The sequence below is a fragment of the Nicotiana attenuata genome, unplaced genomic scaffold (genome assembly GCF_001879085.1).
Source record: "Nicotiana attenuata strain UT unplaced genomic scaffold, NIATTr2, whole genome shotgun sequence".
In the NCBI taxonomy this organism is placed as follows: domain Eukaryota; kingdom Viridiplantae; phylum Streptophyta; class Magnoliopsida; order Solanales; family Solanaceae; genus Nicotiana; species Nicotiana attenuata.
In genome coordinates, this window is record NW_017673755.1 from 69,046 (window position 1) to 91,009 (window position 21,964).

The 21,964-nt window shown below is 39.8% G+C and overlaps 2 protein-coding genes across 2 annotated transcripts; both read right to left on the reverse strand.

The window, feature by feature from the left end:
* Window positions 1-1,725: 1,725 nt before the first annotated feature.
* LOC109217178 lies at window positions 1,726-2,608 on the reverse strand. Its single transcript, XM_019381404.1, has 2 exons — window positions 2,238-2,608; window positions 1,726-2,143 (listed from the first exon to the last, which is right to left on the reverse strand). Exons 1-2 carry the CDS (start codon window positions 2,606-2,608, stop codon window positions 1,726-1,728), a joined length of 789 nt encoding a protein of 262 aa, XP_019236949.1.
* Window positions 2,609-4,403: 1,795 nt separating this feature from the next.
* LOC109217179 lies at window positions 4,404-5,969 on the reverse strand. Its single transcript, XM_019381405.1, has 4 exons — window positions 5,822-5,969; window positions 5,488-5,577; window positions 5,346-5,405; window positions 4,404-5,257 (listed from the first exon to the last, which is right to left on the reverse strand). Exons 1-4 carry the CDS (start codon window positions 5,889-5,891, stop codon window positions 4,404-4,406), a joined length of 1,074 nt encoding a protein of 357 aa, XP_019236950.1. The 5' UTR covers window positions 5,892-5,969.
* Window positions 5,970-21,964: the final 15,995 nt, after the last annotated feature.

Below are 21,964 nucleotides of genomic sequence, written 5' to 3' on the forward strand. Positions count from 1 at the left end.
GGAATTGGAGGTGGAACCACGAGGTAAAGCAATAGTTGAGGATTAAGTGGATTTCAAGGTTTCGAGGTAAGTGTTTGGTTTAACCCTAGCTTGAGGGAATAGGAGTTGAGTCTTGTTGCTAATTGCTATGTGATCGAGTACGATGTATAGGCACGGTGACGAGTATCTATACATTGGGTGATACATTACTTGGTTGTGAACTCCGTGTTATTGGAGGATTTCTTATAGTTGTGAATAACATGTGAACGGTAACATGATCATTGATTCTGGAGCATAGGTCGAATGTGATACGAATATTGAAATTATACGAAATGACTTGATTCCTTGGAGCGTTGGCTCAAAATAGTAGAGCGAATCATAAGATAAGAAAAGTAAGAAAGAGAAAGCGTTGTTGGTTGTCCCCTTGCCGGGATGTTTGTCAAATATTTACTTATTTTTATGCCCCTTAATTGTGTCTGTTGTTTGGGGAGTCGGACTGTTAAATGGTATTGAGGATCGGGTTGCATGCCGCAACAGTAAAAGGTGAGGATCGGTTGCGCGCCGCAACAATTATACATGATAAATGATATGGGTCGGGTTGCACGCCGCAACAGTGGTATTGTTGGGAGCGGGTTACAGCCGCAACAATAGTAGTTATGGAGCGGGTTGTACGCCGCAACAGTTATTGAGGCTATGTGTTTGTAATTGAGTATTGATTCTTTGTTATTTGTGAACCTAGCTGTTTAGTTGTACTCTGGGTTGCTGTTAATATTTGTTCTCCCACAGCATGTGTTTTTCCCCTCCCATGATGCTAGTTGTTTGTATTTTGTTTCCGTTGTATATTTATAACTGCACAGGTTTATGTGATGTCCAGTCTAGCCTCGTCACTACTTCGCCGGGGTTAGGCTAACGACACTTTACCAGTAATGGGGTCGGTTGTGCTGATGCTACACTTCTGTGCATTTTTGCACAGGTCCAGGTTTTGAGAGCAGCAGCAGCAGTAGTTCTGGGAGCAGACTTTCCTATTCACGAGACTGAGTAGCCTTCAGCGTCTCGCAGGGCCGGCTCTCTTTTATGTTTTCCTTTTGACTGTTGCCTCATGTTTTCGAGACAGACAGCTGTTATAATTCTTTTAGACCTTTGTATTTAGTTTATTCTTAGTGGTTCGTGAGTAATGTGACACCAAATTTGGGTAGAGGCTATTGTTGACTATTCCGCGTTTTGATTCAGACTTATAAATTAGACTTCCGCTATTATATTATTAAATTCCATATTTTCCTATTGATGCTATGGATGTTAACAGATTTAATTATTAATGAAAGGTAATAAGTTGGCTTGCCCTAGCTTACACCGAGTAGGCGCCATCACGATCCCGATGGTGGGAAATCCGGGTCGTGACAGACAGATCACAAGATATAAGTCGTGTACCGTTGCATAAACCTCACAGGGATTTAAATTTTCGTAACAACATAACAGGACAATTCTTTTTCAAGGTTAATTTATGGGGAGGTAAACCAGCAGGATGTAAAGTGTGCAAAAAATCTTCATATTGACTTTGATCGTTTGCTTCAATAGTCTCATCAAATGCAACGTATGTTTTAGGATCACCAGGAAATTGAGCTATGAGCAAATCATTTATTTCATCGACAAAGTCATTTTTGGTTGTCAGAATTACACGAGAAGTCATAGAAGATGCATCAGAAAAACATGTACGTAGATTTGTATAAGTAACTCTAAACAACATATCTAATGATTGATTTTCAGAAACGAAAGGGATAACAAAACATCAGGGATTTCAATTTTGTCATGGCTATTTGTTTTTTCTTGTCCATTTCCTATTCTCATCAAATATTCACAAAACGTAGGATCTGTTTTTGCACGCATATTCTCTGATAATTGTAGTTTTTCGAGTTGATTCCAAATTTCAGAATATAATAAGCTTTCTTGAATAAAATCTTCTTTTTTTCCACTCCTAACAACTGGGAGAGTTTGTCTAAAATCACCACCGAAAACGACCACTTTTTCTCCAAATAGAGCATTTGTATCCATTAAATCCTTCATCAGAATATCAAAAGTTTCTATCACTTTCTTTTTTGCCATAGATACTTCATCCCAGACAATTAGTTTTGCATCACGTATTAAAGTTGCAAGTGTGCTTTGCTTACTAATGTTGCAAGAATATTGTTCATCGATATCAATAGAAAATTTAAAACGGGAGTGAGCAGTTCGTCCTCATGGGAGGATCGAAGCTGCAACACCTGAACTTGCTGTTGCTAAAAGCGACAAAACCTTTTGATCGTACAGCAGCTAATAAAGCACGGTATAGAAAAGTTTTTCCAGTTCCTCCAGGTCCATCAATGAAAAATGCTCCTGATTTGTTAGAAAATATTCTATTAAGAATCGTGTCATACACTTTTCGTTGTTCGATATTTAATTTTCTCTCTAGAAGCAAATCTTCTTCTCTAACAATGATGTTTCTTTCAAAATGACAGTCATTGGTTTCTCTTACAGCAGCTGAAGGTTTAATTTTCTCAGGAATCAGATTATATTCATTAATATCATGTCCCATCAAATGCAAAATATCATTGATATGATTTAAAGCCTTAAAACGAATATCTTTAGCATTCATGTTAGGTAGAATCTTAAAATCTTCGGACATTGAATCTTCAAATTGTTTTCAAAGTTCTGTTGGATTAGCAGGATTACAGTACACTAATAATGTTGCAAACAAACGCCTTAAACTATATGGCATTTGATACTTTGTAGCTTCAGACATACATTCAACCAAGTTGTTATCATAGTGTAACAATCCTCTTTTTTCTGCGGCCTCTCTAAATGTACTACAACATTTGCGCCGTCAACTTTACATAAGTCCTGATATGATTTTGGTCCTCTAATGTTCATCAATAATAATCTAAGATAATATCTTTCTCCTTCTGTTGGATGACATGTTACAACACGTCCAATTACAGTACGTTGTTTTCGACGTGTCCACATTTTTTCCTTAGGTGACCATACAAAGTACTCAGGAAATTCTTTATATAATAATAACAGTTGCATAGCATTTTTATCTATTCTGTTCATAACAAAAAATTCAGTTAACATTGTTTTTCGAATCATTGGATTACTCAGTATTCTATCAACATTTTCAATACTTTTAAAAGAGACAAATTGTTGTCCTTCAAAATGTAATTGAAGGTGAAAAACACTTGGAGTCATTTCACTTATGGGAAAACCAAATAATCGCCATGCAGCTTCTGGAGGAGAAACCCATCTAGCAGATTGATATTCTTTTATTTCATCTATGTCTGTATCTATATCATTATCATGTATATGAAATGCAATTTTATCGTGTCCCTTGCAAATATATTTGTAAATATATTTCACTACTTTGATATCAGAACAAACTTCAACATTCATATGACAATTATACTTGCATAGCAAAAATGGATTATATGGAACACCCAAGAATTATCCAGAAACTCACCTCTTACCTTTTACAGCTTCTCGGTTCTTTTCCTTTGTATATTGGATATGAATTCTCCCCTTTTGATGTTTGTTTCAGCAAAATCTTTTGATACTTGAATTTGCAGTTATTATTTTTCATGCAAATATTTGTAGAGATTTAACTTTCCACAAGGACCATGCATCATATGTTTAATAACAAGTGAATATAGATCGTGATCTTTTTAGAATCAGGCAATTCTGCACAAACAAATTATTCATAGGATTCAGGAGTCAATAATTAGTACAATATTAGTGCTCATCAGCAAGTATAATAAATGAGCATGTGAAGACCACGTTTTTTGAAATTCTATAGTATACATGAATGCTGCAACTCTTTCAAAGATTTGTCTTTTTAATATATCCGTCTTTAATTCTTCTACCTTTGCTCTGAAAACTCGACTAACTAAATCAGGCCTGTTCTGTACTTCATCAACCAGTGATAAATGTTCTTTTATTTCTGGCCAAGCAGGATTACATGTCATTGTTATAAAGAAATCAAGTTTTCCAAAATATTGTACCAATGCGATAGCATCCATGTATCGCCGGCGCATGTCCCTTGGTCCCCCTATAAATGTAACAGGGAGGAATGTTTTCTTTCCAATTTTAGAGGCATCCCTTTCACCATATCTTAAAATATCAAGGAGTCCTTGCAAGACTTCAATTCTAAATAAATCTGGATTAAATGAGAAGAAGTCTAATCTTTGCGTTTCAAGCTTTATATATGCATCTACTATAAATTGTTGGAATATTCTCCCACAATGTAGCACTTCATTTGTTTCATTATCTCTTAGTTGAAATTTGTAACAATAATACTCTCGACAAGACACTGTATCTCTTTTTCGTTTTCCTTTTTGTAGTGATTCATCTTCCATATCAAGAAATCCATCAATTGAACACATATTTGATATACCGGGCAATTATTCATGTTCACAGTAAGCTCTACGTTTCGTCACATTTTTTGTCTGAACAATTTTTTTGATTCCACAATGCCATCCATTTTCACTGAAGGGAAATAATAATGGATACTGCAACGGATCATAACATTCATAATAATAATGTACTAACCGAGATCTATTACTGTGAGTATAAATTCGAATATGTGGTGCAGATGTGTCTCTAGGATTTTCTTCAAGCCATAATGCCGCGATCTCTGATGCACTGGGTAAGTTATATGTTCGTTGATCTAAGGTTGAGTGACATTTAAGAGCAATATAGAAATCAGATAATTGAGGAACATTTAAGAGAGATCTTAGGAAAATAGTATATGGATTTACCTTCAGTATGTCCATCAACTTTTTCACTATTGATTCATTAATTCTTGTCGAACAAGCCATCCTATTGGCTAGTTCATTATCATTATAGTAGAAGTACAACTGTAAATTCCTAGGTTTTTCATTGGAAGGAACTAAATCATCTATAAAATGATACATCTGTCCTTGGACTCTAAATGTGTAGATACCACAATTTCTTCTCGCTAGCTCTTTATCATACTTGACACCAAGTGAAGTAAATGCAAACATGTTATTGTACGTTCTAATATAAGTTCGGAAATTTTCAGATTCTTCAGTATTTCCAAAGTATAACTCCGATAATTCAGTTGGCATTTTATGAGATGTCAACCTTATTGAACCATTGTTACAGCAAAATCCTGGAGGTTCATATTCAAACTTCTTTGCATGACAAAATTGACAATTTGGGACCCTTTTTAGAGCAACATACTCACTTCGTTGCTCTTTAGTGACCAGGCACACCTTTTTGGCCCGCCTATGAGCTGAATATATAAGAAGTATCATTAGGAAAAAAGGAGCACCAAAGCATACGTATGGTGGACATTATTGTAACATTAAGTTTGTGCAAACCTTTGATTGGTACGGTGTTCAAGGTAACATGACGCAGGTTAGATGTACCCGATGTGGACCCTATTGTACAAATAGGAGAATTTACAGTAATGTATAAACAATATGTCATTTTGAAAAGAGTATAATCTGAATGTAGGTTTACCTGTTTCACGAATGATAGGGGGGTCCAATGTACCCTTTCCTTTGTCTAAATTAGGAGATGACGTAGTCATACATGCTTGATAGCTAGCAGCTGGTAAACAAAATAGCCAAAATGTTTAAAAGCGTACAACGAACCCTCAATAGATGCAAAATACTGTGTAAAAGAGCACGTAGTATTATGTTTTTTAGTTTATAGATACATATAAGATAAATAAGCTGTGATATTCAATCTCCAAGGAAAATAAGCATCGTTATATTAATAATATTCTCCGTATAAATATGAGTACAATAATATATAACCAAAAAGGCAGCGAAAAAGGTTCTCGTATAGTTACCTGTTTCACAAATGATAGGGGGATCCAATATACATTTGCCTTTTTCTAAATTATCCTGTGATGTAGCCATGCAAGCTTGATGGCTGACAACTGGTAAACAGAATAGCAAAGACGCTTAAAAGCATATAGTGAAGCCTCTGTAGGTGCAAAATAGACTGCAATAGACCACATAGTATTTGAGTATTTTAGTTTATAGGCACATATAAGATAAATAAAGTATCATACTTAGTTTCCAAGCGAAATACATAAGCACTATTGCGTTAATAATATATGGTGTGTAAATATGAGTACAACAATATAACCTTTTTCAGGAAGTGAAGGAGGTTCTCGTATGGTAAGACCAGTTTGTTTTAGAAATCCTGCTTTGTCCCAAGATGATGTTGACTGCTCTGGGACAGCGAAAATCGAGTGTTGAAGAAGGCTGTGCTTAGTAGAATCTTGTCTTCTGATACGTCGCGATAGCAACATCACTTCCCTTCTATGAGCAGATATTTGGCTTTGCGTATCACGCCGTTTGAGTTGCATTGTAGCCTTTCTTTTTTCCGCGTAAGAGCACTTGTTTGCTTCTTTGGAATCCATCAGCTATACAAGTTCAACTTCTTTTTATCTGTAAAATATTTTCAGCCCAAATTTTTCATGAAATATTCAAGCCTAAAAATGTGTCACTGCCTACCGCTTATCCAAAATCAAAATTACCGCCAATGATAAGACTGATTCAATCAAGAATTTTCTGAAGCACATGACATATTAAACTTTCTGTGCACAAAGGCTTAGCATGGCATAAAAGATACAACAGAGAAACAGAAGATGACAAGAAAGCTCACAACAAATTAGCACACCTAGCATAAAAAATTGTTCCCAATTTATTCTTTTCTTTCTTTCTTCTTCTTTAACACATCAACATTCATTTAGTTGTTTGTCATCCAAAAATAATATAATTTCTTTAGCATACATGTGAGAGTAGCAAAAAATCTACATGTATATCTGGGGAGAGCACCAAAGGGCACGTATATAGCTAATGAGAAATGACTCAAATTCCTTCAAGCTTCTTTAAAAAGATTCCAAGCAGACATGTCGAAAGTCTTGCTCTTCTAAAGAAGAGAAAAGAAAAGCCTCCTTTCCCTGATATTTCTATAAACTTTAGATTTGGTAATTCTTTTGAGTTTTGAGCAGCTAATAGTTAATCACGGAATTCTTTAAAGGATAAACCAATGATCAATAAGTACATTTCTGTAATGTTACAGGCTCAATTGTGTTAATGGCAAATGTTACTTTTTTGAAAAAAGCTACTGAAAATCAAAGGCAATTCAGTTTTTGTCAATTAACAAACCACATATGATAGTCTGTTTTTATTGAATTGCGTGAAGCTCAGTTTATAATTGGTTAATTAGCTGGAATACGGTAGGGCAATGTTAGAAAAGAGAGCTCTTGTTAGGTGTAGTTAAACCTAAAACAATAAGAGAAATCTTGAAAAAGACCTAATTCATTCAGGAATTACCTCGAACACCTGAAGAACAAATGTTATAGACACTTTAAAACTTTCTGTGCAATAAAGCCTTCACATTCCATGAAAGATTAAATAGAGAAACAGAAGATAAGAAGAAGAAAACTCACAAAAAATAATGACCCAAAGAGAAAAATTGGCGATAAGATCAGCAACTGGGAGGAGCAAAAAGGTGGAACTGGGAAACTGCAATTTCCAGACGTTGGAGCTCTTAAACTATTGCTAGATTGGTTTTTGATACAGAGAACCTGCATCTGCCAATTTTTTCAAGAGCTGTCTGCCTGGTACCGATAAGAACAAGAGAGTAAGAAGACAGAAGCAAAAGAAGCGGTGATTGCCAGGTTTTCTGAAGTGATCGATATAATCCAAGCGAAGGTAACCGATAAGAACAAGAAGAGCAAGAAGACAGAAGCCAAAGAAACGGTGGTTGCCAGGTTTTCTGAAGTGGTCGATATAATCCAAGCGAAGCTAATAAAAATTAGATGGAAAGACAATATTACCTCTGAAGTGTGAGGCAGGCATGTCGTCCAGGTGTCTGCTAACTCTCCCTTATTAGATAGGAGAATATTTTGGGATAAAATTTAAACTGTCATGTATTACCGTTTATATTGCCTACTATGACTTCTCTTTATCTAAGTTTAGGATTCTTTAGGCTTTTTTGTTTAGAATTAGAATTTTTTTTGGCGACGTGTGACTTTCTTTTAGGTTTAGGCTTCTTTAGGTTTGACTTCTTTGGAATATTTCATCTTATTTTTAGTTCCCTATCGACATGAGTTCAAGGCGCAAAACAAATTTAACTTTTCGAGATATCTAATGTTCTATGGATACTGTTGTTTTTGTTCTACCTTTTCCTTTATCGATATTTGTTATTTTTGTAAAGTTATTAGACTGCTCAACTTCTTCAAATAATATACATTTAAACAATTTATATAAGCCATTATTGGTCAGTTCTTCAATATTCTTGTGCAGAAAGAAGACTCGCTGTCACGACCCTAAACCCAGACCCGATTGTGATGGCGCCTCTCATGAAGACAAGGCCAGCCGATACATTTCCAATTCGAAGTTAAACAACTAAACAACAATAAAACAAGCTAAAACATGATTTAGTAATACTAAGTAGCAGATAATATCATAACAATGCGGAAGTACAACCCAAACACAGCCCAAACCGGGGTGTCACTAGTCATGAGCATCTACTAAGGTCTAAATACAACTGACAAAGTCTGAAATGTACTAAGTACAGACTAATAGAATAAAGAGGGAGAAAAGCAGTGCTGCGAACGCCGGCAGCTACCTTGCTAAACTCCGATGACTCTGCCTCCGATCAACCAATACCCGCTACCGGGTTCAGAAAATACCTGAATCTGCTCACAAGGTGCAGGGAGTAAAGTGAGTACTCCGACTCAGTGAGTAATAATCATAAATAAAGACTGAGTGATAAAAAATCATGAAAGTGCATCAACATGCTGTATAGAAATAGTACAAAACCAGTAAGAAAGCAATGAAGCTGTGAAATCTCTTATAGCATCTTAGCTCAGTTTAAAACTTCTTCAAAAATGGCTTTTCAACAGTTAAGCAATTGAATGCAAAACAACTAGAACAGATAAACATAGAGAATCCGCCCCTCGGGCACAGTTACACAACTAAACAGGTAAATGACAGGTAAATGATAGGTAAATGAACAAATAAACACATAAAGGTTCGCCCCTCGGGCTATAACTCAACAACTCCGCCTCTCGGGCAATATCTCAGATCAATACCAGCCCCTCGGGCAATCACATAAAACAATACCAGCCCCTGGGGTTATATCTCACATCACAATAGGTACCCGCGCTCACGGCCCCTTACGGCCCAAGCGCAATATCAAGCCATCTCGTGGCATCATAAACAGGCTCTCGGCCTCATATCAATATCAAGCCACCTCGTGGCGTACAATCTCAGGCCCTCGGCCTCATAATCAAAATCAGTGTATCACCGCTGCAGTGTGCAGCCCGACCAAAAAGATATCCTCACAACACAGGCCCTCGGCCTTACTCAGTCAAAATCACATAAGCCTCTCGGGCAACAGTAAAACAGTGTTTCTCAGCCCAAAATATCATTTAAATATCATTTGAGTATTAAAATTGAGTGAACATGGCTGAGTTTTGAAAACAGTGGAAATAACATGACTGAGTTCAAGTTTAAAGTCGAAACAGTAAGGAAATATCAACAAAAATCCTCGAAGGGTTCAAATAATTGGCCCGAAGCCCAAATATGGCATTCAGCCCAAATAATAATGATAGCAAATAGATTTCAGTCAAATACGCGGAAAAATCATCAATCGGGACGGACCAAGTCACAATCCCCAATAGTGCACGACCCCACGCTTATCATCAAGTGTGTGCCTCACCTCAATATAGCACTACGATTTGCAATTCGAGATTTCAAACCCTCAGAACATCATTACAATCATTACTCACCTCGAACCGGTCAAATCTCTAGCTCACGACGCCTTTGCCCCTCGAATCGGCCTCCACTCGCGTCGAATCTATCCACAATCAGAACGAGGACGTCAAAATAGGCCAAAGGAACGAAGCCCAAGCGAAAATAATCAACAATTAGCACGAATCCCGAAATTACCGAAACCCGACCCCCGGGCCCACATCTCGGAATCCGATAAAATTAACATCAATGGAATCCTCATCCTCTCACGAGTTCATACATATCAAATTTACCAAAATCCAACCTCATATGGTCACTCAAATCGTAAAATTCACTCTCTAACTTCAAGCCCTAAATTCCCAACTCTTCCTCTAATTTCCCACAAATTTTAATGATTAAACAATGATATAATCACCATAAACACAAGGTATAAAGCCCAAGTAGCTTACCTCTGTGGATACACTTGATCCCCTCTTGAAATCACAGCTTGGAGCTCCAAAATCGCACAAAAGTAGTGAACAAAAGACTGAAAATCGCGAAGGGGCATTTTTATACATTCTGCCCAGCACTTCCGCATCTGCGGCACAATACCCGCTTCTGCGGTACCGCATATGCGGTCTTACCTCCGCTTCTGCTGTAATCACTTACCAGCCAAAATTCCGCATCTGCGGTCACCCTTCCGCATCTACGACTCCGCAGATGCGGCCCACATAGCCGCTTCTGCGGTTCCTGCCACTCAACCTGTTTTTTCGCTTCTGCGACCAATCAACCGCAATGCGGCGCCGCACCTGCGGTCCCCAATCCGCAGGTGCGAAAATACCAGAAGCAGCAAATTCAGCAGTTGCAACAAAATCCAAACTTCTCCGTTAACCATCCGAAATCACCCCGAGGCCCCCGGGACCTCGACCAAAAGCACAAATATATTCTAATACCTTATTCAAACTTGTTCCAATCATCAAAACACCTCAAACAACATCAAATCACCCAAAACACATCGGATTCAAGCCAAACTTTCTAAAATCTTTCGAGTTCCGCTTTTGATCAAAAACCCAACCAAACCACGCCCGAATAATCTGAAATTTTGCACACACATCCCAAATGACACACCGAAGCTACTACCACTCTCGGAATTCCATTCCGACCCTTATATCAAAATCTCGCCTACCAACCGGAAATCGCTAAAATCTCAATTTCGCCAATTCAAGCCTAAAGCTTCCACGGACTTCCAAAATGCATTTCGATCACGCTCCTAAATCCCAAATCACCTAACAGAGCTAACCAAATCATAAAAATTCCGATCCGAGATCATATACAAGCAAGTCAAATATTGGTCAAACCTTTCAAATTTCAAGCTCCAAACTGGGAACTGTTCTTCCAAATTCATTCCGATTACCCTGAAAACCAAAACCAACGATTTACATGAGTCGTAATACATCACACGGGGCAAGTCATGTCCGAGAACTGACGAACAAAGTGTAAAAGCTCAAAACGACCGTTCGGATCATTACATCCTCCCCCACTTAAACATACGTTCGTCCTCGAACGTGCCCAGAGTTGTTCCAAAAGCCAACCACTCACTGAATAGCCTTACCATGCATATACCCGGGGGCGATTCCACGTCACCCTATCTCATATAGGTCCGATAACACATTGTAACTGAAATTTCACAATCCAATCTAGCCCATAAACCATAAAACCACATTTCCACTTCGGAAATTACGATCAGAATCTCATATTTATACTGTGAATAAGTCCGAACAAGCTGCAACAAACCATATCTGTAACCTCAGGTGCAATAACTTCTAATCACAGCAGTTGCACACAACAACCGAATATCGATAGAAAACCTCTTATCAACTAAAGACTCATTTCGTCACTTTCATATACTGCCAATGATAAATGAAACACGCAATAAGCCATAACCATTTCTCAGATCAACCATTAATGAGGCCACTTCTCCGTTGCAAAGACCATAGCAAATTTCTGAGCCAAACCTTGATATTACCCTTCCAACATGCTGAGATCGAATCAGTTTGTACTCATTTCAGATCCCGAAAGTCTCATCTAATCCAACACCACTACTCTGGTGACATGACACATCAATACAATCTAAAGCCACAACTCGCACAATCCGTGCACCAATAAACAACAATCTGAATGTACCCCAATCATGAAGACGACACGAACGAAAGGGCTGTACCACCAACTCACCAGTACCACCACAACAAAAACGCTGAGAACCCATCACACGTCGTAGAAACAGAATACGCGAATCTAACCCGAAGGGTCATACCCCCACATAACTTCTCTGCAATGTGCGGCCCTATCCAAACACTGGTCCACATGAAACACTTCAAGTCACTATGCTCGAAATCGACAACCACACGCAATTTGATGTCTGGAACCAAAGCAAATCATCATACCCACGGTGAAGCAAATAACATACACCACAACCCGAAAGGACATAACCGATACGCCATTCACCGAGCAATACCCAATACTCTTCTCGCTCGAATTCCACTACGAAACCCCAAAAGAACCGTACCACATGTGCCTATAACCACAAATCATAGCGCCTCGCAACACAGAAAAGTAACCCATAGATCACCTCAGAACACTAACAGCTCAATAACAACCGAATCAACACATCTCTCACCAATAACAACTCAAGACAACAATACCGTCTCGATGCAGAACACACATCCATATAGGTCTACTAATGAACCCCTTATCAAGGAGTTCCTAAAGTTGTTCCTTCAACTCCTTTAACCCCACCGGTGCCATACGCTACGGTGACCGACACCAAATCAATACCAAAATCAACAACCCCATCCGGCGACATGCCCGCCCACAAGAAACATATCCGAAAAGTCCCTCACCACCGGCACTAAATCAATGGTAGGAGTCTCTGTACTGACGTCCATCACGAAGGCCCAAATAAGGAAGACAATCCTTCCCAGCCATCTGCTGGGTCTTCGAAATATAAAACCACCCTACTAAGAACATAATCCATCGAACCTCGCCACTCAATCCGTGGCATTCCCGGCATAGCCAACATTGCCGCCTTAGCGCAATAGCGCAGAATAACACAACACGAAGGCAACCTGTCTATACCCAATATCACATCCATAATCTAACATACCAAGCAACAAAGGATCGACTCGGGTCTCCAAACCTGCAATAGTTACCACACAAGACCGATATACGCGGTCCACAACCACAACATAACCTGTATATGAGAACTCTCTGTCCCCAACTCCATATAGCACACGAATCTCTATATCCAATCCCAATTTCGCCGTCCGAATATACAACACACCTCTAATACCCAAGCATTCCACGGGAGGTACTCTTATAATTCTTCTGTGCCACCAAGCAACTCGAATATCGGCAGCCGATCCAACAAGAGAATGCCTCAATACTAATGAAGTGTTATCAATCTCAATCACATTGCCCTTTTTCTGAAACATATACCCCCGTCAAGTCACACCAATTAGTAACGCCATTTCCTTAATCATCCGAAATTACCCGCTGCCTAAGAATTTTATGACCTTCCTTTCAGAACTGAACCGTGACCTTACACATACAAATCTCAATCCTACACAACATACCGCATACACCATACCATCCTAGGATAAACATGAGAACTTCATGTCCCTTCCGAGCCACAAGCAGCTACGTACTCAACTAGCCAAGAACTTTCCATTGATCCCATCTAGAAGAACATCACTACACATCCCATGCTCCTCATGCTCGTAGCAAATATACATCTCTAACCGTGGTAGAAACTATCAAGAACTCTTCGACTTCCCTTTGCACAAAACTAAACCGTCAGGACTGAATCCTTGTAACTCAACCAAGCTACGCAGGCCACTAAAACCCTAGAGCATTGCCGCGAAACACCTGCAGAAACTCATTACCTCGTAAACATCCAAAGAACTAATCATATTCTTACCATGCCGATCCGGCCTATTACCAAGTTATCCCGTCTATCCAATTTCCTTCCGATTTACCTTCAACTTGATACTCCTTCTTGCTATAACACCACAATTCCTCAACCCAGACTCACCACACGAGACCCAAGCATAAAACCACACTATCTTAAGGCTCATAAGCCGCTGACTACCCTCTCAAATATTCCTGAAAGCAACACATTCAACATACCTACCCTGAAGGGACTTTCTGCGAATCCAAAGCCATTACCTTTAACTTCCTAATGCTGATATATAAAATCCCATAATGATATAGAAATACCACTAGTCTTGACCCCTTCCAGTGCAACCTTAGTTTCTAGCCAAATTATACACTTGAAACTTTCCAATTTTTACATGTGAAATCTTGAACTCATTAGGACCATTCTCGAGAGTCATCCACTCTGCTCAAACCTCAATTAGACTGATCAAATGAACCGAACAACCTGTGCCTCATTAGCACTCCGACACCGCATAAGGTAACCTCAATTTAATGTAATCAAGCAACTTCCTAGTCTATGCACTGCACACCCTTACCAATAACCACTCAAGACATTCCGTGATTCTCATACACCTATGAAGCATAATATATCCTTTGACAAAATTTTCCTTTACTCGAGCCATCCTCGGTCTCACTCTCCATAAGCCATAACTGACTTACCAGCACGCCTCAACTGGAACCAACATAGCACCTAACCGTGCAATCACCTAATCAATAGCAGACTCCCCCTACTTGGCTCGAAGCCATAGACCAAAACACACACAATAACTCATAACGCATATACTCTATTGCTGCCACAGTACCATAGTGAGATTAAACTCAATCCTTCATAAGCTCGTGAAACACAGACCATCTGATACTTTAAATCTTCTGCAAATCTCGCATTCACTCTCATAATAGTTAAACCCACTCTCTTAAGCGACCCAAATTTAAATTTCAACACACATATATATCACTTGTAAATGAGATTTTCTAACAGACAACATAAGGATCACGCAACCTCAGAACGCTCCGCAGGAGATAACCCACCTGTTTTGCCTCCAACTAACATTTCTGTATACCTTCCACCATCATAAACATTACGCAGTCACTTAGTCTTCCTGAGACTGAACTCATACCGCAATCATGAAACTTACTTCAGTCCCAACTAGGAAACATGAAAAGATTCTTCACGCACCCATAACTCGGGGCCATACCTCAAATCAAGATGAACATCCCGGACCTAATAGTTCTTCTATCCTCCAGCAGACCCTCCTCGTTTCTTCCAAATCATATGAATACATCTCACAGTCACATCACACTCATCACGTAGCTATCCAGTCATTACTTCCCTTAATAGGGACACAATAACACATATAGATCCAGGAACACGCGCCCACGCAATCAACAGCTCGGGGCTCAAGCTATAGGCAGAAATTCGGACTCAAGTCTTCCAGATTGGCCCAACATCAACACACAGATATCATATCTCGCCCCTCGATCAGGGAATCACAAGCCATCGATGCACATTTGATACTGAGCGCTCGTTCGTGCATACGAATGCGTGGAAGGAATTCAAAGAGTTATATTTCAAGCTGAATCAAGGACGCACGATAAGAATTTCAAGAATGTGAAGTTTTTCCTAAAGGTTCTGCAGCCTCTCGAGGATAAATACAGACGTCTCTGTACCGATCCGCGAGACTCTACTAAACCTGTTCATGACTCGTGAGACCTATATAACCTAGGCTCTGATACCAACTTGTCACGACCCTAAACCCAGACCCGTTCGTGATGGCGCCTCTCATGAAGACAAGGCCAGCCGACACATTTCCAATTCGAGGTTAAACAACTAAACAACAATAAAACAGGCTAAAACATGATTTAGTAATACTAAGTAGCAGATAATATCATAACAATGCGGAAGTACAACCCAAACACAGCCCAAACCGGGGTGTCACTAGTCATGAGCATCTACTAAGGTCTAAATACAACTGACAAAGTCTGAAATGTACTAAGTACAGACTAATAGAATAAAGAGGGAGAAAAACAGTGTTGCGAACGCCGACAACTACCTTGCTAAACTCCGATGACTCCGCCTCCGATCAACCAATACCCGCTACCGGTTTTAGAAAATACCTGAATCTGCACACAAGATGCAGAGAGTAAAGTGAGTACTCCAACTCAGTGAGTAATAATCATAAATAAAGACTGAGTGATAAGAAATCACGAAAAGTGCATCAACATGCTGTATAGAAGTAGTACAAAACTAGTAAGAAAGCAATGAAGCTGTGAAATCTCTTAAAGCATCTTAGCTCAGCTTAAAACTTCTTCAAAAATGGCTTTTCAACAGTAAAGCAATTGAATGCAAAACAACTAGAACAGATAAGCATAGAGAATCCGCCCCTCGGGCACAGTCACACAACTAAACAGGTAAATGACAGGTAAATGAACAGATAAACACATAAAGGTTCGCCCCTCGGGCTAAAACTCAACAACTCCGTCACTCGAGCAATATCTCAGATCAATACCAGCCCCTCGGGCAATCACATAAAACAATACCATCCCCTTGGGCTATATCTCACATTACAATGGGTACCCGTGTCACTGGGGGTTAGCAGACTCTTGGAGGGGCCCCTTAAGGCCCAAACGCAATATCAAGCCATCTCGTGGAATCATAAACAGGCTCTCGGCCTCATATCAATATCAAGCCACCTTGTGGCGCACAATCTCAGGCCCTCGGCCACATAATCAAAATCAGTGTATCACCGCTGCGGCGTGCAGCCCGACCCAAAAGATATCCTCACAACATAGGCCCTTGGCCTTACTTAGTCAAAATCACATAAGCCTCTCGGGCAACAGTAAAACAATGTTTCTCAGCCCAAAACGTCATTTAAATATCATTTGAGTATTAAAACTGAGTGAACATGGCTGAGTTTTGGAAACAATGGAAATAACATGACTGAGTTCAAGTATAAAGTTGAAACAGTGAGGAAATATCAACAAAAATCCTCGAAGGGTTCAAATAATTGGCCCGAAGCCCAAATATGGCATTCAACCCAAATAATAATGATAGCAAATAGATTTCAATCAAATACGCGGAAAAATCTTCAATCGGGACGGATCAAGTCACAATCCCCAATAGTGCACGACCCCACTCTCATCATCAAGCGTGTGCCTCACCTCAATATAGCACTACGATGTGCAATCCGGGGTTTCAAACCCTCAGACATCATTACAATCATTACTCACCTCGAACCGGTCAAATCTCTAGCTCGCGACGCCTTTGCCCCTCGAATCAGCCTCCACTCGCGTCGAATCTATCCACAATCAGAACGAGGATGTCAAAATAGGCTAAGGGAACGAAGCCCAAGCGAAAATAATCAACAATTAGCACAAATCTCGAAATTACCAAAACCCGACCCCCGGGCCCACGTCTCGTAATCCGATAAAATTAACATCAATGGAATCCTCATCCTCTCACAAGTTCATACATATCAAATTTACCAAAATTCGACCTCATATGGTCACTCAAATCCTAAAATTCACTCTCTAATTTCAAGTCCTAAATTTCCAACTCTTCCTCTAATTTCTCACAAATTTTCATGATTAAACAATGATATATTCACCATAAACACAAGGTATAAAGCCCAAGTAGCTTACCTCTGTGGATACACTTGATCCCCTCTTGAAATCACAGCTTGGAGCTCCAAAATCGCACAACAGTGGTGAACAAAAGACTGAAAATCACGAAGAGGCATTTTTATACATTCTGCCTAGCACTTCCGCATCTGCGGCACAATACCCGCTTCTGCGGTACCGCATATGCGGTCTTACCTCCGCTTCTGCGGTAATCACTTACCAGCCAAAATACTGCATCTGCGGTCACCCTTCCGCATCTGCGACTCCGCATATACGACCCACATAGCCGCTTCTGCGGTTCCTGCCACTCAAGCTTTTTTTTTTCGCTTCTGCGACCAATCAACCGCTCATGCTGTGCCACACCTGCGGTCCCCAATCCGCAGGTGCGAAAATACCAGAAGCAGCAAATTCAGCAGCAGCAACAAAATCCAAACTTCTCCGTTAACCATCCGAAATCACCCGAGGCCTCCGAGACCTCAACCAAAAGCACAAACATATTCTAATACCTTATTCAAACTTGTTCCAATCTTCAAAACACCTCAAACAACATCAAATCACCCAAAACACATTGGATTCAAGCCAAACTTTCTAAAATCTTCCGAGTTCCACTTTTGATAAAAAACTCAACCAAACCACGTCCGAATAATCTAAAATTTTGTACACACATACAAAATGACACACGAAGTTACTGCCACTCTCGGAATTCAATTCCGACCCTTATATCAAAATCTCGCCTACCAACCGAAAATCGCCAAAATCTCAATTTCGCCAATTCAAGCCTAAACCTTCCACGGACTTCCAAAATGCATTCCGATCACATTCCTAAGTCCCAAATAACCTAACAGAGCTAACCAAATCATAAAAATTCCGATCGGAGATCATATACAAGCAAGTCAAATATTGGTCAAACCTTTCGAATTTCATGCTCCAAACTGGGAACTGTTTTTCCAAACTCATTCCGATTACCCTGAAAACCAAAACCAAGGATTTACATGAGTCGTAATACATCACACGGGACAAGTCATGCCCGGGAACTGACGAACAAAGTGTAGAAGCTCAAAACAATCGTTCGAATCGTTACACTCGCGTGGAGCATGTGATTGAGTTTTAGTGTTGATTAGGATGGGATTTTAAAGGCAAGTTTTTTTCCGTATTTTATTTTTTTTATAATGTTTATATTTATATTGTTAAGGTTTATACATGTTTGTACATATTCTATGTTCACGTTAGTACTTCTTTGCCAGAACCATATCATAAGAAAAAAATGGAGATTTATTTGCAAAATTAGCTATTGTACATTTTGAATTTTTCATAAAGTTTTATCACCGTTTTTAAGTATATGGAATGATAGAGTCTACTAATATTAGAGTGGTTACACAACTACAAAGATGGGGGTTCAAAGTCCAAAACTTGTAGGAAAAGATATTTAGAGTTTGAAGTTAAGCAATACTAATAGAATTTCTTAATACAAATCTCGCTTGAACAAACATACTCCATAGCTAAATGGTCGGTATATATTTTCAATTCTGATTTCAAGTCGTTCTACTGGAATAAATAAAATATTTCGTCAAATAATAAATGGGTAAATAATTTGAGCTACGGCAATGAGGACTTATGTGGAACAATATTGTTTCGTTATTGAGTTTGCTAAACAGAATCAATATCTATTTTTTGACGGAATTTAAACTGCTTTTTAAGCTTCTATATTATAGATCGATAGATAACTTTTAATAATATTTGTGTAAATTTTTATAATCAGTTACTGTAACGACCCGACCGGTCGTTTTGAGCTCTACCGCGTCGTTCAGCAGTTTGAGGCCATGAGCAGCTTCATTTCAGGTATTATGACTTGCACGCATGGTCGGAATTGAATTCCGGGACGTTCGGAGTTGATTTGGAAGAGAATTCTTATTTCGGAAGCCTTAAGTTGAAAGAATTGACTAAGATTGGATTTTTGAGTAAACAACCTCAGAATCGGGATTCGAAGGTTTCAGCAGGTTCGTATGATGATTTCGGACTTGGGCGTATGTCCGGATCGGGTTTCGGAAGACCCGGGAACATTTTCGGCACCTATTGTGGAAGTTAGCATTTTGGAGGGATTTCATAAGTTTGGGGTGAAGTGCATTTCAGTGTTATCAATGTCCGTTTGGGGTTCTGAGCCTGGGAACAGCTCCGTATGATGATTCTGGTGTTGGGAGCGCGATCGGAAGTGAATTCGGAGGTCCGTGGGTCATTTGGCTAAAGATAGAAATTTGAAGGTTTTTGAGAAGTTTGACCGGAAGTGGACTTTTTGATATCGGGGTCGGATTCTGATTCCGAAAGCTGAAGTGGGTCCGTAATGTCGAACATGACTTGTGTGCAAAATTTGAGGTCAATCGGACGTGATTTGATAGGTTCCGGCATCGAATGTAGAAGTGGAAGTTCTAAAGTTCATAAAGTTCGAATTGGGGTGTGATTCGTGATCTTAGCATTGTTTGATATGATTTGAGGCCTCGAGCACGTCCGTAATGTGTTTTGGAACTGGTTGGTGTGATTGGACGGGGTCCGGGGTGCCTGGGGTGGATTCCGGATGGTCAACGGATCGAAATGGAGTTGGAGGAAGGGCTGAAGCAGCTGGGCTTCTGGTGTAACCGCACCTGCGTGAGGAGCACCGAGAGCGGAAGGGGGGGGGGGGTGACCAGCAAAAGCGGATGGAAGTGGAAGGGTCAGAAACCGCAAGTGCGATGGATTTCCCGCACCTGCGAGGTCGCAGATGCGGTCTGGGCAGCGTAGAAGAGGTTTGAGGCAGCCGGAGAAAGACCGCAGATGCGGTAGTGGGGCCGCACCTGCGGGACCGCAGAAGCGGTCAAGTGACTGCAGGTGCGGAAGGGCTGGAGGTAGTGAGTTATTTTAAAGTCGGGATTGGGCCATTTTCTTTCATTTTTCTCTTGTTTGGGGCGATTTTGGAGAGCTTCAAGAGAGGGATTTCATCATCAAACATGAGGTAAGTTGATTCCACCCTTTGTGAGTTAAATACAAGATATTATTACGGATTAAAGTATGGAAATTGGCAGAAACTTGGGGTTTGAGGGAAAACCTAGAAAATTAGTATTCTTGGATTTTGACCACGATTTTGGACATGAAGTTGAGAGTAAATTATATATTTGAGTTCTTGAGGTTATGTGTCACGATCCAATTTCCAAACCCGGTCGTGATGGCGCCTCTCGTGAAGACAAGGCCAGCCAACTAACCCAAATCGTCTCTTTAACAATTTTTTAAACATAAATGAATAGATAAATATAGCTTAACGACAATAATAACCAGTATTTACAACCCAACACAACCCGACCGGGGTGTCACAAGTCACGAGCATCTAAAGAAACCTGAACACAACTACAGGGCCAATATTATACAAAAATAAATTCTGGAATGCTAAAGACAACGTCCGGTGCCGCGAACGCTGGCGGTCACCTTACTCAGCTACAATAGTAATACCTTCAATCAGCTAATAACCCGCTACCGGGTGAACAATACCTGCAACTGCACGCGAGGTGCAGGGAGTAAAGTGAGTACTCCAACTCAGTGAGCAATAAAAGTAAATAATAACTGAGCGGTAAGAAATCACGTAAAAACACTCTATCATGCTATATAAGACAGTGCAAATCTTTGAGAAAATAGTAAAACAGTGAAAATCCTTTAGAAAATATCTGGACTCAGTTAAAACTTCTTTTGAAAATATCCTTCCAACAATTAAGCAAATGAATGCGTAATCAGATAGTGCAAGTCAGCACATAAGTCAGCCCCTCGGGCACAGCACTCCACTAACAATTAACACCAGGGCGTCTAGTAAACAGTGCAAGAAGTAGCATGAATGCCAAAGAAATGAGAGTGCTGAATGTCATGACACGTATTACAAACAGGAACCAATGCATGAATGCAATGCAATGCATATGATTGAATGCAATGCAATCCCTGAAGGATTCAAATAATCGGCACGAAGCCCAAAACATGGCAATCAGCCCAAATCATGATGATAACAAGTAGTTTCAGTCAAATACGTAGTAATTTCATCAATCGGGACGGACCAAGTCACAATCCCCAACGGTGCTCTACCCCACGCTCGCTATCCGGCGTGCAAGTCACCTCAATACAAGAACTATGATGTGCAAACCCGGGGTTTCAAACCCTCAGACTATCATTTACAATTATTACTCACCTCGAACCGGTGAAATCTCTAGCTCGCGACACCTTTGCCCCTCAAATCGGCCTCCACGCGCGTCGAATCTATCCAACATCAGAGCGAGTACATCACAATATGCCAAGGGAACAATACCCAATCGAAAACAATCAAAATATAGCAAAAATCTCGAAACTAGCAAAACCCGAGCCCCGAGCTCACTTCTCGAAAAATTATAAAATTCACATCAATGGATTCCTCATCTCGCCACGAGTCTATACATATCAAAATTATCCAATTCCGATACTATTTGGTCCTTCAAATCATCATTTTATATTTTGGAAGATTTCACCAATTTTCTCCCCAAATTCCATCCCAATCATGAAATAAATGATGAATTCAATGATAGATTCATGTACTTTAGCCAAATGTGAGTTAGAATCACTTACCCCGATGAGTTTCTTGAAAAACC